The following is a 15,433-nucleotide window of genomic DNA, read 5'->3' as shown; positions in this document are numbered from 1 at the left end:
TGATGCCCCTTAGCTCTGAGGCCAGGAAGGGCCTCCGGCTTTCCAGGAGAGGGAGGCAGCATTCCCCACCCAACTCTCTGTGTCCAGGGCTGTGGAACGCCGTCGTCAATGGGGATGTCCCACCACCCCAACAGAAAGCAGGGGGGCGGACAGGAAGATGCAAGGACCCCTGAAAGGCCAGGTGGAGCTACTGCAGGAGCACTGGACAGCTGGCCTTCTGTTCTTCTGTTTTTTGGCACACCCTCCCCTTTTCAGAACTCGGTGCCAAAAAGGTTCACCAACACTGTACTATAATGTGTTCTACATGGGACTGCTCTTGAAAAGTATTTAGAAGTTTCAGCTGGTGCAAAGTGCAGCAACACGAACAGTTATGGATGCAAACTCAGTTGGCATATGTGAGACTTCTGCTCCATGAGCTACTCCATGAGCTACTGGCATGCTTCCAGGTGCAATTCAAGATATTGGTGGTTATCTTTAAAGGTCTTAATGGTTTGGGCCAGACTACCAATCATACCATCTCTCCCTAATGAGGTCAACTTGTCCTTTGAGATCTGACAGGACATGTTCCGGGTTCTGCCCATGAGGCAGTGCTAGCTGGCAGAACCCAGAGAGCATTTCCTACAGTGGTGGCTGCCCTCTGGAACATCATTTTCCCAGATATTGGATTAGAGTCTAGAAAGGATGTGAAAGGGGAGCAGGGAGAAATTAAGGCAGAGAACATTACTTTTAATATCTCTTCCGGATACTATCTGAAATTCCATCTACCGTATTTTCCGGCGTATAAGACGACTGGGCGTATAAGACGACCCCCTAACTTTCCAGTTAAAATATAGAATTTGAGATATACTCGCCGTATAAGGCTACCCCTCTTCTGTACATCATAGACCTGACTGAGTCTAGGTCTATGATGTACTTGCATTGAGAAAAAAATCATTTCTGAACATGATAACACAATATTTTAATTACTAATGATGAAGATCTTATTGTTAAAATTATGAATGAATTATTTAGAGAGAGAGAGCCAAGTGGGAGCACTCTTCTGTCTATCTCTCCATATGTCTCTGTCTATCTGTCTTGTCTGCCTCTCATATTTCTCCTCACCACAATTAAGTTTATTATTATAACTCATCATAATTTGTCAACACAAAAAGGTGAACCTGGCTATTTTCCTTTCTCCTACCATCTATTCTGCAGGTATCTTTCAGTCTAACATGCAGCATGCTGACACCTATGTGAGAATCTATTATGGAATGAGAATCTGTATGTGATATCATGATATCGCAATCCAAACAGCCCATCCATTTTTTCCTCTTTCCGCACTTGTCTTTATCCTCTTGCAATGTCACTTAAACAGATTTTAACTTGTCGGGTTTACCATTAGTGACCCTGCCAATTTTCAGTACTGTGCAGTGTGCTATGATACAGAGCAGGGTGAATAATATGACCTCAGCTTTTAAAGTTATTTTAAAATGTTGCCTAAGAAATATGAAAAGATGATTCTTTTTGGAGGAAAAGTACATTTTCAATGGTTAAACATAAGAACAAATACAAACAGGCAGAAATAAATGCATCCAGTTTAACATTCAATCATTTCCCTGGCTCTTTTTATTGAAATGAACAAGTTCATACATTCAATTTTGCAACCACTAATAATGTTGGTCAAGTAGGTACAAAAATACCTGGGGAAAAGATCAAAGTCTTTCTCTCTCCCCCTCTCTCTCCCTCTCTTTCTTTCTTGCTATCTCTCTTTCTCTCTTTTTTTTTTGCTTTCTCTCTTTCTCTCCCCCCCTCTCTCCTTCTCTTACTATCTCTTTCTCTCTCTTTCTGTCTCCCCTCTCTCCCTCTCTCTCTCCCTCTCTTGCCATCTCTTTCTCTCCCTCTCTCTTTCTCTCTCCCCCTCTTTTGCTCTCTCTTTCTCTCTTTCTTTCCCCCTCTCTCCCTCTCTCTTTCTCTCTCCCTCTGTTGCTATCTCCCCTCTATCTTTCTCTCCCTCTCTTGCCATCTCTTTCTCTCCCTCTCTCTTTCTCTCTCTCCCTCTCTTGCTATCTCTTTCTTTCTCTTTCTGCCCCCTCTCCCTCTCTCTTTCTCCTTCTCTTTCTCCCTCTGTTGCTATCCCCCCTCTCTCTTTCTCTCTGTCCCTCTGTTGCTAACCCCCCCTCTCTCTCCCTCTCTTGCTATCTCTTTCTCTCCCCCCCTCTCTCACGGAACTGAGGCACGGACGGCGGCGTGTGGGCGAGCCTGCGCTTTGCGCAGGCTCGCCCAGCTGGGAGGCGGTGTTCGCGCCCCCCCAGCTGAAACTGACGTCCGGCCGGAGCGATTCTTCCCCGGCCGGACAGGCAGCGTTTGAGCGAGCCTGCGCTCCGTTCAGGCTCGCCCAGCTGGGAGGCGGTGTTCGCGCCCCCCCAGCTGAAACTGACGTCCGGTCGGGGCGATTCTTCCCCGGCCGGACAGGCAGTGTGTGAGCGAGCCTGCGCTCCGTTCAGGCTCGCCCAGCTGGGAGGCTGTGTTCTGGCCCCCCCCCCAGCTGAAACTGACGTCCGGCCGGGGCGATTCTTCCCCGGCCGGACAGGCACGCTTGTGCTGCCGAAGGCAGCGTGTGGGCGAGTCTGAGCGGAGCGCAGGCTCGCCCAGCTGGGAGGCGGTGTTCTGCCCCCCCCCCAGCTGAAACTGACGTCCGGCCGGGGCGATTTTTCCCCGGCCGTACAGGCACGCTTGTGCTGCCGAAGGCAGCGTGTGGGCGAGTCTGAGCGGAGCGCAGGCTCGCCCAGCTGGGAGGCGGTGTTCTGGCCCCCCCCAGCTGAAACTGACGTCCGGCCGGGGCGATTCTTCCCCGGCCGGACAGGCACGCTTGTGCTGCCGAAGGCAGTGTGTGGGCGAGCCTGAGCGCAGCGCAGGCTCGCCCAGCTGGGAGGCGGTGTTCTCGCCCCTCCCAGCGATCGCAAATATCGGCGCCACTGTCCTATATCCGGCGTACAAGACGACCCCCCACTTTGGAAAAGATTTTCAGGGCTTAAAAAGTCGTCTTATACGCCGGAAAATACGGTACTTCTTTGTATCCTAATTAATAAAACTATTTAATTTTATTGATGTGCAACAACTGAATCACAGATCAGTTTACTTCTCTTCTAACAAATAGGTACAACAAGTATGGTGAACTTCTCAAATTAAATAGCTGAGGTTTTCAAAATACACTGTACTTTGCCTAAAACGGGGATACTGCTTATTTCTAATAAGAAACAAGTGGGGCCTTCATCTTGCTAATTTGGTACTTTTTCATTTTAAAAAATGTTTTCCCAACAGATATTGCTAATCACATGAATGCAATGGAATTTAAACTTCAAAATAAAAAAGTATAACAAAGACATATGATACTGTTAAATGGTTCAGTGAATGCTGAATCCTGCCAATTTGCTTAATTTCCCAACTGTAAATTTCTCAAATAAAGAATTCTATTCTATTCTATTCTACCAGAAAGTTATATTACAAATAAAAAATCTTAACTGCCATGTCCTTTATTTTACTTTTAGACAATATACCAAAGATTACAGATGTATATCTATATGTATTTGAAGTTCACTTTCAACCAAAAAATATTTTAGATACTGTTAAATTATACTTCTGACCATTGAGCTTCTTGCATTTATACTGCTAATTTAATGAAGAATGTCTACACAGATTTAAAAACAGCACAAAATACTTATTTTAATAAATTAATATCTATTAAAAAGGATTGAGCTAGTATCCAATGTTGTTTGTAATAATAACTGGTTTCCAATTCCAGCATATCTCTATATACAATGTAAACATGAAATTGTTATTCTATTAATAGCAAGGCTTATTAATAATTTTTTCCTGGATATGAATGCAATATTCTCAGTATTTTTTTTGGAAACAAATATAACAGTAAAAAACTTATATTCCTTAGTTTAAGTTGTCTATATAATATTCTAACCCCACCAGGAATCTCCCAATTAAATAAAAAACAAGTACTATCATAAAAAGGTATAACTCTGTAATAACATTATTAATTCCCTTCATACCGTGTTTCCCCGATAGTAAGACCCCCCCCCCGATTGTAAGACATATGGGGGGTTTCAGGGGGGTCGGCTAAAATAAGCCATACCCCGAAAGTAAGACATATGTCTTACTTTCGGGGAAACACGGTACGATATGCCGGAGAGCCGGAGAAGGGGGCGTCCGGACCCCCCCACCCCCAGCAGAAGCCAAGGGGGGGGTCCTTTCAAGCGGCGTTGGGCGAAAGAGGGCGGGCAGCCAGCAGCAGAAGGCGAGAGGTGCCTCCTTCTCCGGCTCTCCGGCAGATCGGCGCGCGAAGAGGCACCTCTCACCTTCCGCCGCTGCTGGCCGCCCTCTTTCGCCTAGCGTCGCTTCGGAATCCACCAAACGCCGTCAGGGGGGCGCTTGGCGACCGCCTCTCCGTTCGCCAAGTGCCGCTCGCCAAGCACCCCCCTGACGGCGTTCGGCGGCTTCCGAAGCGACGCTGGGCGAAAGAGGGCGGCCAGCAGCGGCGGAAGGTGAGAGGTGCCTCTTCGATATGCCGGAGAGCCGGAGAAGGGGGCACCTCTCGCCTTCTGCTGCTGGCCGCCCACCCTCTTTCGCCCAGCGCCGCTTGAAAGGACCCCCCCCCTTGGCTTCTGCTGAGGGTGGGGAGGTCCGGACGCCCCCTTCTCCGGCTCTCCTGCATATCTCAGAAGCCAAGGGGGGGGGGTCCTTTCAAGCGGCGTTGGGCGAAAGGGCGGGCGGCCAGCAGAAGGCGAGAGGTGCCTCCTTCTCCGGCTCTCCGGCAGATCGAGCGCGCGAAGAGGCACCTCTCACCTTCCGCCGCTGCTGGCCGCCCTCTTTCGCCCAGCGTCGCTTCGGAAGCCGCCGAATGCCATCAGGGGGGCGCTTGGTGACCGCCTCTCCGCTCGCCAAGCACCTCCCTGATGGCGTTCGGCGGCTTCCGAAGCGACGCTGGGCGAAAGAGGGCGGCCAGCAGCGGCGGAAGGTGAGAGGTGACTCTTCGATATGCCAGAGAGCCGGAGAAGGGGGCACCTCTCGCCTTCTGCTGCTGGCCGCCCGCCCTCTTTCGCCCAGCGACGCTTGAAAGGACCCCCCTCCCTTGGCTTCTGCTGGGGGTGGGGGGGTCCGGACGCCCCCTTCTCTGGCTCTCCGGCATATCGCAGAAGCCAAGGGGGGGGGGTGTCCTTTCAAGCGGCGCTGGGCGAAAGAGGGCGGGCGGCCAGCAGCCGCGGAAGGTGAGAGGTGCCTCTTCGCGCGCTCGATCTGCCGGAGAAGGAGAAAGAAAGAGGTCGGGTTGTGTGAAAGAGGCCGGGGTTGGGGGAAGGGGAGACGTAAGATGTGTGGTTTTTTTTTTTGCAACGCCGCTCAAAAGGTGCCTTGGCTGGAAGAGTAGCTGGTTTCCAGGGCATAAACTGGCTCGCTTCCGGGGATGGTAATGTAAGACATACCTGAAAGTAACACATAGTGGGGCTTTTGGGGGTAAAAAGAAAGTAAGACATGGCCTTACTATCGGGGAAACACGGTAGGAGAAAAAATAACATGCATTATTTTCTTCTCAATGAGAGTTTGGAAAATAAGCTACACAAACTAATAAAAGAGGGTTTACAATACTGTATACAATTAACTTCGACAATGCCAAGGATATGGCAAGGAAAACACTGAAAAACTAGAAAATTTAAAGAAAACACTTAAAACAGTAGAGCAAATCTTCAAACGTATTGTAATAATTTTAAAATAAAATGTAAATAACTGGTTCAACAGAAGAAAAGCAGTTTGACTCCTTCTATTCTTTCAACACTTGCCTTAGGACATAAAAAGGGTTACTTAATAATATGTGAAGTATGATTATGAACCACCATACTATCAGACCTGAAAAGTGCAACATTAAAATATGCTTGATTGCTCAGACTATAACTAAAACATATCCCTGTCATTAATATTTTTCATCTTCTCTAAGTCAAAACCTTCATAATAATGACGCATCAAATTGTGCTGCTCACCAGCCAGTATGCAGCAACTAATTTGATATTTGAAAACCTCACCTCATATTCCCCCACAAGACAACAAAAAATCTGATTTTTTTTCAATACTGTAATTGCATCCCTATTAGCTTATCCCAATCATTTTATACATTCCATCAGTAATTATTTTGTATGCACAACCAGAAATTTTGTTACTTTTAAGATTACAGCTGTTCTATTTACTCTGTATTATTCTGTTTATTGTCTATGCAATTGCTGTTTCACCAGTAGTTTGTTACTTTAATGGTATCTTTTTGTTTTCATTCTGAATACAAATAATTGCAAGTTTATTATTTTACTTTTCTCATTTTTGAACCGCCCATCTCCCTCAGAGTTCTAGCTCATATAAGCAGGCAAATATCCTCAGTTGAAGATAATATATTATTAGCACATCATCTTACCGTTTTACCTGCCACCAGTACGCATTAGCCATTCTTTTTTTTTAGAAGATAACCTATAACATTTCAAAATACAGGGTGCAAAAAACATAAGGATTACTGATAATATGGGGCAGAATATAGTACTAGCTTGGATTTATGGGGTTATCTTTTTTGCAAACTCCCTTCAGAGGTTCATTTCAGGTAAACCTTTATTGGAAAATCATATTTCATAATAGTTGCAGGCCAACATTATAAACAAAACCTAAAATATATTACATTAGTCTTAAATTATAAATTAGTTTCAGAATGATGGATTCCTCCAAGTTTCTGTGTACATTCTAGTAATTTACACACTGTATCAAATATTCAGAATTACTTTCATTTTTTTCAATCACATCACTGCTAGTAGTATATTTATTCAGCTAATTTTTTAGAAGGTTTGACTTCTAAAATACTTCAGTCAGCATGAATACCAATTATTTGTGTATGTGCATACAAAATGTGTACTAGCTCCTGAATCATCCTATTATGTATGGTACATTAAGGCAAAGGGCCAACTTTGTTATGCTCACTAAATGCTGGATTAGAAACCAGGACACTTAGGTACAGAAATTAGTTGGGTCATTTTGGGCCATTCATTATATGTAATAAAGACAGGATAAAGGTAAAATAAAATCTAAGGCTATCCCTATTATCACAGCATTTGTTAAGCAGAAAGTATGAGCAGTAAGGGTTCTATCAGTTAATAACTATAAACCCAACATCCTTCATCACTGGGTGTGAATTGTAATTCAGCAACAATTAAAAAATATGCATTTCCAGAATACTGGGGAAAAAATGGCTGGATTTTATATGGGAAATAAAAACAATAAATTAGACTAAATATGAAAAAGTATCAGCAGATTGTAACACATGGCAAATTTTGCTTGGGAAAGGAAGCTAAGCAGTGTCAAGTTTGATAGTTGCTTCTAAGTCATCAACAGGAAACACCAAGACTGGAAACCAGACTGGAAAGTCAGAAGGATTTATTCAATTTATATACGCTTCATAAATCCGGAGAGGGGGGGCTTAAAAATAATAATAAAAACCATAATACATGCCCCAACAAAAGAGCCGGGGTGGTGCAGCAGGTAGAGTGCTGTACTGCAGGCCACTGAAGCTGACTATAGATCTGTAGGTCAGCGGTTCAAATCTCATCACCGGCTCAAGGTTGACTCAGCCTTCCATCCTTCCGAAGTGGGTAAAATGAGGACACGGATTGTGGGGGCAATATGCTGGCTCTGTTAAAAAGGGCTATTGCTAACATGTTGTAAGCTGCCCTGAGTCTAAGGAGAAGGGTGGCATAAAAATTGAATAAATGAATGAATAAATGAATGAATAAATAAATAAATACTGTAAAACAAAACAATATAGTGGTACTTCTACCTAAAAACGTCTCTACTTATGAATTTTTTGTTTTCAAGATTATTTTGCCTCTTCTCAAGAACCATTTTCCACTTACAAATCCGAGCTCCCGAAACTGTAACTGGAAAAGGCAGGGAGAAGCCTCTGTGGGCCTCTCTAGGAATCTCCTGGGAGGAAACAGAGCCAGAAAAGGCGGGGAGAAGCCTCTGTGGGGCCTCTCTAGGAATCTCCTGGGAGGAAACAGGGTCGGAAAAGGCAGGGAGAAGCCTCCATGGGGCCTCTCTAGGAATCTCCTGGGAGGAAACAGGGCCTCCACCCTCCCTGTGGTTTCCTCAATTGCACACATTATTTGCTTTTACATTGATTCCTATGGGAAAAATTGCTTCTTCTTACAAATTTTTCTACTTAAGAATCTGGTCACGGAACAAATTAAGTTCGTAAGTAGAGATACCACTGTACAGCTTTCATATCCCCAAATAACTTTCTAGATATACACTTCTCCAACATTTGTTAGAAAAGCCAGGTCTTCAGATCCTTTCAGAAGGCAAAGAGGTTAGGTCTGCTTGATGTCAGGAGAAAGGGTATTCCAAGGGCAAATGTTGCAATTGGGAAGGGAGGGTGTACTGTTAGGGCCTGCTAGATGGCCACATTCAAGGGATGAGACCTGGCGTATAGCCACCCCATGAGACCTGATAAGAGAGCGCAGGTATCCTCAGGAAAAGGCAGCCCCACACATAACATGAACTCATGTCATTCGGGGCTTTAAAAGTAATCAATGCCTTGAATGGTGTTCAGAAAACATCAATTGGAAACCAGTGCTGCTTAAGCGACAACTTGCAATAGGGGCAAACCATAGGTTACCCACAACTTCATGTACTGCTGCATTCTGGATCAGATGTAATTTCTGGATGGGTCTTAAAGGCAGCCCCATGTAGAGTGCATTACAGGAATTCAACCAGGAACTGACTAGGTGATGAGCAAGGTGCCCTAGTCTAGGAATAGGGGCAAAGTGAAACTGAGAGGAACATAGCTGCCAGCTGTTCTTCCACCAAATCCAGCAACAACCCCGAACTGCGCACCACCTCTGCAGCCAAAGGTGATTATTTTTGAAATATGATTCCTGAACATAAAGTGTGAACCAAAAACCCATAACCATTCTGTCATGCTATGCCTGAGTCAAAGCCAGCTCTTCCCCACCTAAATATTTATAGCCTTCAGGCACTGAGACAACTCTGGGACAATGCTGCTTAGGCAGCCAGGAATAGCAAGAGAAGCGCAACTGGATATCAGCAGCATACTGGTGATACTCCATGGTGCCTAATAACCTCCCCAAGCAGCATCATGTTAATTTTAAAAGGAGGTAGAAAAGAGAGAAGCTTGGATGGACTCCACAACATGGGGGAGGGGGCCTTGGGCTTGAAACCTACCACCACCACCACCACACTGACTTAAATCTGCTATCGAAGAAGCACAGCAAAACAAGTCCCTCTCAATTCCTAGACAGTCCAGAAAGATGCCAAGATCAGTGATACTGAATGCTGCTGAGAGATCCAGGACCACCAAGATGGATGCACTGCCACCATCCCAAGCCCTCCAGAGATAACCCACTAGTATGATCAATGCTATCTCAGTGCCGTAATTTGGCCTGAGCCTTGCCTGAAAAGATTCTGCTACTTCAGTTAATATGATGAGCTGAGCAGCTACTACCATCTTCCCTGAAAGGATAGGCTGGAAATTGGGCAAAAGCTGTTTTAACAAAAATGAATCTAAGATTTCTTAAGAAGTGCATGTACCACTGCCTCCTTTAAGGAAGGTCTCCCTACCCGGCAATGAGGCAATAATCACATGAACCTACTGAATACTATGTCCCAGGGCCATTAACCAGCCAGGATAATTCTATTCATTTCCTTAGGCGTAATAAGCTCATGCTCTTCTATATAGTGGATCTCAAATATGCCGCCATCACCTCCATAGGACTTCCCAGCCAGTAGCTAACTCTACACAAAGTTGGGTAACTTTATTTGACAGATGCCAAAAAGATTCTTCATAGCAGCCAAACATGGGCTCTCCCAGGCCCTCCTTACCCCGAAGAGATCTGGTCATCCTAAACAGAATCACCAGCTGATTATCTGCAGACGCAAGAGCAGAAAAATAAGCTAACTTACTTCATTGCTCTTATCGCCACAAGGAAAGTCCTAATAAAGGCTCTCACCTTGCTCTTTATCTTTTGCCAGAAAATCTGTAAGTGTCCCTTCTGTTATTTGATCTCCCACAACTCTTTGGTAAGCCAAGGAACATCCTGGAATCCTCTGGAAGCAGAGTCCAGAAAGGGACAATCCAATCTCAAGGCCCTAATTATATACACATTCAAAGTTTGGATCACAATTGACCAAATTGTGATGCAGAGCTTGTGGAAAATCCCCAAGCTGGTTCTTGAACTTAACAGGCCTATCAATTGCCTCTGATGGGATGACTAAATAGTCTCTACTTCTCTGTAGTAGGGGTGGACACAGAGAATTCCAGAACTAAAAGGCCAATCTGTAAGTGTCCCTTCTGTTATTTGATCTCCCACAACTCTTTGGTAAGCCAAGGAACATTCTGAAATTGTGAAATACACTGTAAAGTTGTGTCCATCCAGTTATTAGGATCACAAAGCATCACTACTAACCTGAAAACTGTCCCCAAACAACTGACATTTCCAATGTTGACTTTAGGTTTAGTAGACACACAGTCTTTCTATCATTTATCACATTCTGCAGCTGAGATTGTTTGTTATTAGGTTTTTAACAAAACTTTCTAGTATTTGTCAGCTAACTGTTCACATTCTTCAGAAAGAAGTTTTTTCTGCTGTTATATAATTAAGAAACTATTCCCATCAGCAATGATCTAACAAGTCTAACTTAAATAAGTTATGCTGAATATTGTTATGCTTAAATATTGTTAAGCTGAACAATCCGCAAGATTTTAGACAAACTGCTGCATCAGCATCTACTCTAAGTTGTTCTGACTTAGGTGATCCACCTTCACCACATTATTGGGCCCCAACCATTCTAAGAAAATGATTTAACAGGGGGGGGGAACTAATACAAAAGTCAACTTCTTACCTTCCACTCGTGTTTCCAAATGCTTATCCAAGTCTGCATCTCTTTTCATTGCCTCATCTGAGACCTTAGGAGCATTTGAAAAGCAAACTAGAACAATACTCATGTTATCACGACTTCCCTATATTTGGGGAGGAAAAAAACATGACATAATTTGGATGAATGCTTATCCTTTTCACACCCTTAGATTGCATATTTATTCAACTAAAATCTTTCAAAATATGTGCAATTCAAATTTAATTAGGTAAACTCCCATTAAATTGTGCTATTGACTAACAAAAGTTTCCAACAATAAAAATAAAGATGAACTATTTTCATTTCTTCTTTGCATGCCTTCAAAATCTTCTCTGGAGGATGGGGTACTTGAGAAAGTTTGGCCTGCAGAGCTGAAAGTCCAACAAACTAGGATTTTTCTCAAACAATTTAGTGCTTAGGAAATTTATCGTACTCATACATCAATTCAGAACATCTCATATAATGTATGTGCACTGACCAGCTGATCTTTGGGTTCCCGGTGCTCTGGTGCATGCAAAGACCAGCTGGCTGGTGCATTACAGTTTGACACTCAGTGCCAAAATAGAGTCACCATCACCGATATAGGATTTTAACCAGAAGAGCAGCTGGTGTTGGTGTGCGTGCCCACAGAAAGAGCTCTGCATGCCTCCTCTGGCACACATGCCATAGATTTGCCATTCCGGATCTATTTGGTTGTACCAGACTCCTCCAGTATCAGTGAGTATTGCACATCCTTAACATGAATCAACGTTGAAATTAAAAGAAAAGACTTCTGGCTGAATATATCACTTTCCTAGTGATAAATGTTAAGCAAAGAAAACAACGTGACAACAATACATGTAATCCTTGACTTACAACTTGTTTAATAATACTTCAAAGTTACGATAGCTTTTTGAAAAAGTGGCTTGTGACCCATTTTGAAAGTTATAACAATCCCACCACCCATGAGGTTGCATGATCATAAATCAGGTGACTGCAGTGAATTATAATCATGTGATAGCAGTTTGTGGCCCTCCAACAAGCAAAATTAATTGTGTAAACTGGATTTGCTTAACGACCAAAAAAAATGACAATAAAATCAAGTTTGGCTACATGATTACTTTATTTATTTATTATTAATTTATTTATTAGATTTGTATGCCGCCCCTCTCCGTAGACTCGGCTAACAACAATAGTGAAACAACATATAACAAATCTAATATTTAAAATAGTTTAAAAGACCCTAATTTAAAAACCAAACATACACACAAACATACCATGTATAAATTGTATAGGCCTAGGGGGAAGAGAATATCTCAGTTCCCCCATGCCTGACGACAGAGGTGGGTTTTAAGGAACTTATGAAAGGCGAGGAGGGTGGAGGCAATTCTGATCTCTGGGGGGAGTTGGTTCTAGAGGGTCGGGGCCGCCACAGAGAAGGCTCTTCCCCTGGGTCCCACCAAATGACATTGTTTAGTCGACGGGACCCGGAGAAGGCCAACTCTGTGGGACCTAACTGGTCGCTAGGATTCGTGCAGCAGAAGGCGGTCCCGGAGATATTCTGGCCCGATGCCATGAAGGACTTTATAGGTCATAACCAACACTTTGAATTGTGACCAGAAACTGATGCAACCAATGCAGACTGTGGAGTGTTCGTGTAACATGGGCATACTTAGGGAAATCCATGATTGCTCTCGCAGCTGCATTCTGCACGATCTTAAGTTTCCGAACACTTTTCAGAGGTAGCCCCATGTAGAGAGCGTTACAGTAGTTGAGCCTCGAGGTGATGAGGGCATGAGTGACTGTGAGCAGGGACTCCCGGTCCAAATAGGGCCACAACTAGTGCATCAGGCGAACCTGGGCAAACGCCCCCCTCGGCACAGCTGAAAGATGTTTCTCTAAGGTGAGCTGTGGATCGAGGAGGACGCCCAAGTTGCGGACCCTCTCTGAGGGGCTCAGTAATTCCCCCCCCCAGGGTAATGGATGGACAGATGGAATTGTCCTTGGGAGGCAAAACCCACAGCCACTCCATCTTATTAGAGTTGACTTTGAGTCTGTTGACACCCATTCAGACCCTAACAGCCTCCAGGCATCGGCACATCACTTCCACTGCTTCGCTGACTGGACATGGGGTGGAGATGTAAAGCTGGGTATCATCTGTGTACTGATGATACCTCACCGCATGCCCTTGGATGATCTCACCCAGTGGTTTCATGTAGATATTAAATAGCAGGGGAGAGAGGACCGACACCTGAGGCACCCCACAAGGGAGCAACCTAGAGGTCGACCTCTGGCCCCCTACTAACACCGACTGCGACCAACCGGAGAGGTAGGAGGAGAACCATTGAAGAACAGTGCCTCTCACTCCCAACCCCTCCAGCCGGCGCAGAAGGGTACCATGGTCGATGGTATTGAAAGCCGCTGAGAGGTCAAGAAGCACCAGGACAGAGTATAAACCCCTGTCCCGGGCCCGCCAGAGATCATCCATCAGCGCGACCAAAGCAGTTTCCGTGCTGTAGCTGGGCCTGAATCCTGACTGCTGAGGGCCTAGATAATCGGCTTCTTCCAAGGACCACTGGAGCTGGAGCACCACCACCTTCTCAACAACCTTCCCCATAAAGGGAAGGTTGGAGACTTGACGATAGTTGTTCAGAATGGCTGGGTCCAGGGAAGGCTTCTTGAGGAGGGGGCGCACAAGTGCCTCCTTGTAAGGAGCTGGAAAGGACCCCCTCCCCAGAGAAGCATTGATAATCTCCTGGACCCAGCTCTGTGTCATCTCCCTGCTGGCCGAAACCAGCCAGGAGGGACACGTATCCAGCAAACAGGTGGCGGAACTCACAGCTCCAATGGCCTTGTCCACTTCATCAGGTGTCACCAGATCAAACTCTTCCCAGACAGATGGACAAGTATGGACCCCTGTCACCTCGACTGACTCGTTGTCAGTTGACTCTGTTATCCAATTGGAGTCGAGATCCGCTCAGATCCTAGCGATTTTATCAGCAAAAAACGTGTTAAGGTCCTCGGCACTACTCTGCAAGGGCTCCCCAACTCCCCCCTGATTAAGAAGGGAGTGGGTCACCCTAAACAGAGCGGCCGGGCGGGATTCCGTTCACGCAATCAAGGCGGCATGGTACGCGCATCTTGCCGCCTTGAGCGCCACTTTGTAAGTCTTAATGTGAGCTCTTACAAGTGCTCGATCAGATTCGGACTTACTCTTCCTCCATCACTTCTCCAGACGTCTCTTCTGGCGTTTCAACTCCCGGAGCTCCTCGTTGAACCATGGAGCTCTACGGGATCTAGTGCCGCAGAGAGGTTGCAATGGCGCAATCTGGTCAAGAACCTCCACTGCAGCCTTGTTCCAGGCCTCAGCAAGAGACTCTGCTGAACTGTGGACGAGTGCATCTGGAATAACCCCAAGCGCCTTCTGAAAGCCCTCTGAGTCCATCAGGCATCTGGGGCGGAACAACCTAATCAGTTCTGCCTCCCTGCGGGGAAGGATTGGAGCCAGGAAGTTAAGCCGTAGTAGAAAATGGCTCCATGGTCTAGCAACAGAAATTCCCAATTGTGGTGGCAAGTTTGTCACCTGTAGTGACAAACTCCTTGTCAGTTCTCAACTGAAGCTAAATAGCCAATTATAGGGATGATTTAGTGGATTTTCTCACATAGAAACATAGAAGATTAACGGCAGAAAAAGACCTCATGGTCCATCTAGTCTGCCCTTATACTATTTCCTGTATTTTATCTTAGGATGGATATATGTTTATCCCAGGCATGTTTAAATTCAGTTACTGTGGATTTACCAAACACGTCTGCTGGAAGTTTGTTCCAAGGACCTACTACTCTTTCTACTACTACTCACTAGCAGGGATGGATTAGATTACATTTATAGCAGTCTTTATACATTTTATGATTCTTCAAGTCTTAATTTTGTAATATATGAAACACTGAAATTCATTTAAATACTTTTAGATACTTGAAATATTTGAGTTATTAACACTTAGAAAATAAAGTTCTGCTTTAAAAATCATCAAATATAAAATATCTGTACTACATTCTACTTAACAATTTAGAAAACTGAAGATTGGATATTATTTGTTTACTATTTGAATATATATAAATTTCTGTATAATTAATTATGGAAATTTTAAAGCTAAAAGCCATATGTGTGCTTTAAATAGTAATATGAATTAGATTATTATCAAATGTAAACCCTGGAGAAATCAATGGTAATAATAGTGATTTGAATGGGGAGAAGAAGAGCTTAAATACTGAGAAGCAAAGCACAATTTCTAAGCATTTTCTTTCTTAAGAAACAATATTACCTTTGCTTCATGAAAAGAATCTTAACTTTGGAATGTTTTAAATATTGTCTTTTAATATTAAGTAAACATAAATGTTAACTTAAGAGTAAATATAAACTAGATTGTGAAAAATCTAAAAGTACTCTTTGTGTTGTATAAAGTGCATTGCCAAGTCCAAACAAATATGAAGTGAAAGCTTAGGACTGCATCAC

General features: G+C 44.3%; 1 protein-coding gene across 6 annotated transcripts in view; it reads right to left on the bottom strand.

Moving 5' to 3' along the window:
• PPM1B (protein phosphatase, Mg2+/Mn2+ dependent 1B) overlaps window positions 1–15,433 on the bottom strand; it is a 77,406-nt gene that overhangs the window by 29,818 nt on the left and 32,155 nt on the right. For 5 of the 6 annotated variants that reach the window (XM_070734544.1, XM_070734542.1, XM_070734541.1 and 2 more), the window contains exon 4: window positions 10,930–11,047. In XM_070734544.1, the coding sequence (XP_070590645.1) occupies window positions 10,930–11,047 (118 nt within the window). Of the gene's footprint in view, window positions 1–6,442; window positions 6,496–10,929; window positions 11,048–15,433 lie in introns of all 6 variants that reach the window. The other variant, XM_070734546.1, reaches the window with a different exon arrangement.

The sequence above is a fragment of the Erythrolamprus reginae genome, chromosome 1 (assembly GCF_031021105.1).
Source record: "Erythrolamprus reginae isolate rEryReg1 chromosome 1, rEryReg1.hap1, whole genome shotgun sequence".
Taxonomy (NCBI): Eukaryota; Metazoa; Chordata; class Lepidosauria; order Squamata; family Dipsadidae; genus Erythrolamprus; species Erythrolamprus reginae.
Note: the sequence above shows the minus strand (reverse complement) of the source record. Positions and strands in the feature narration are given on the sequence as shown.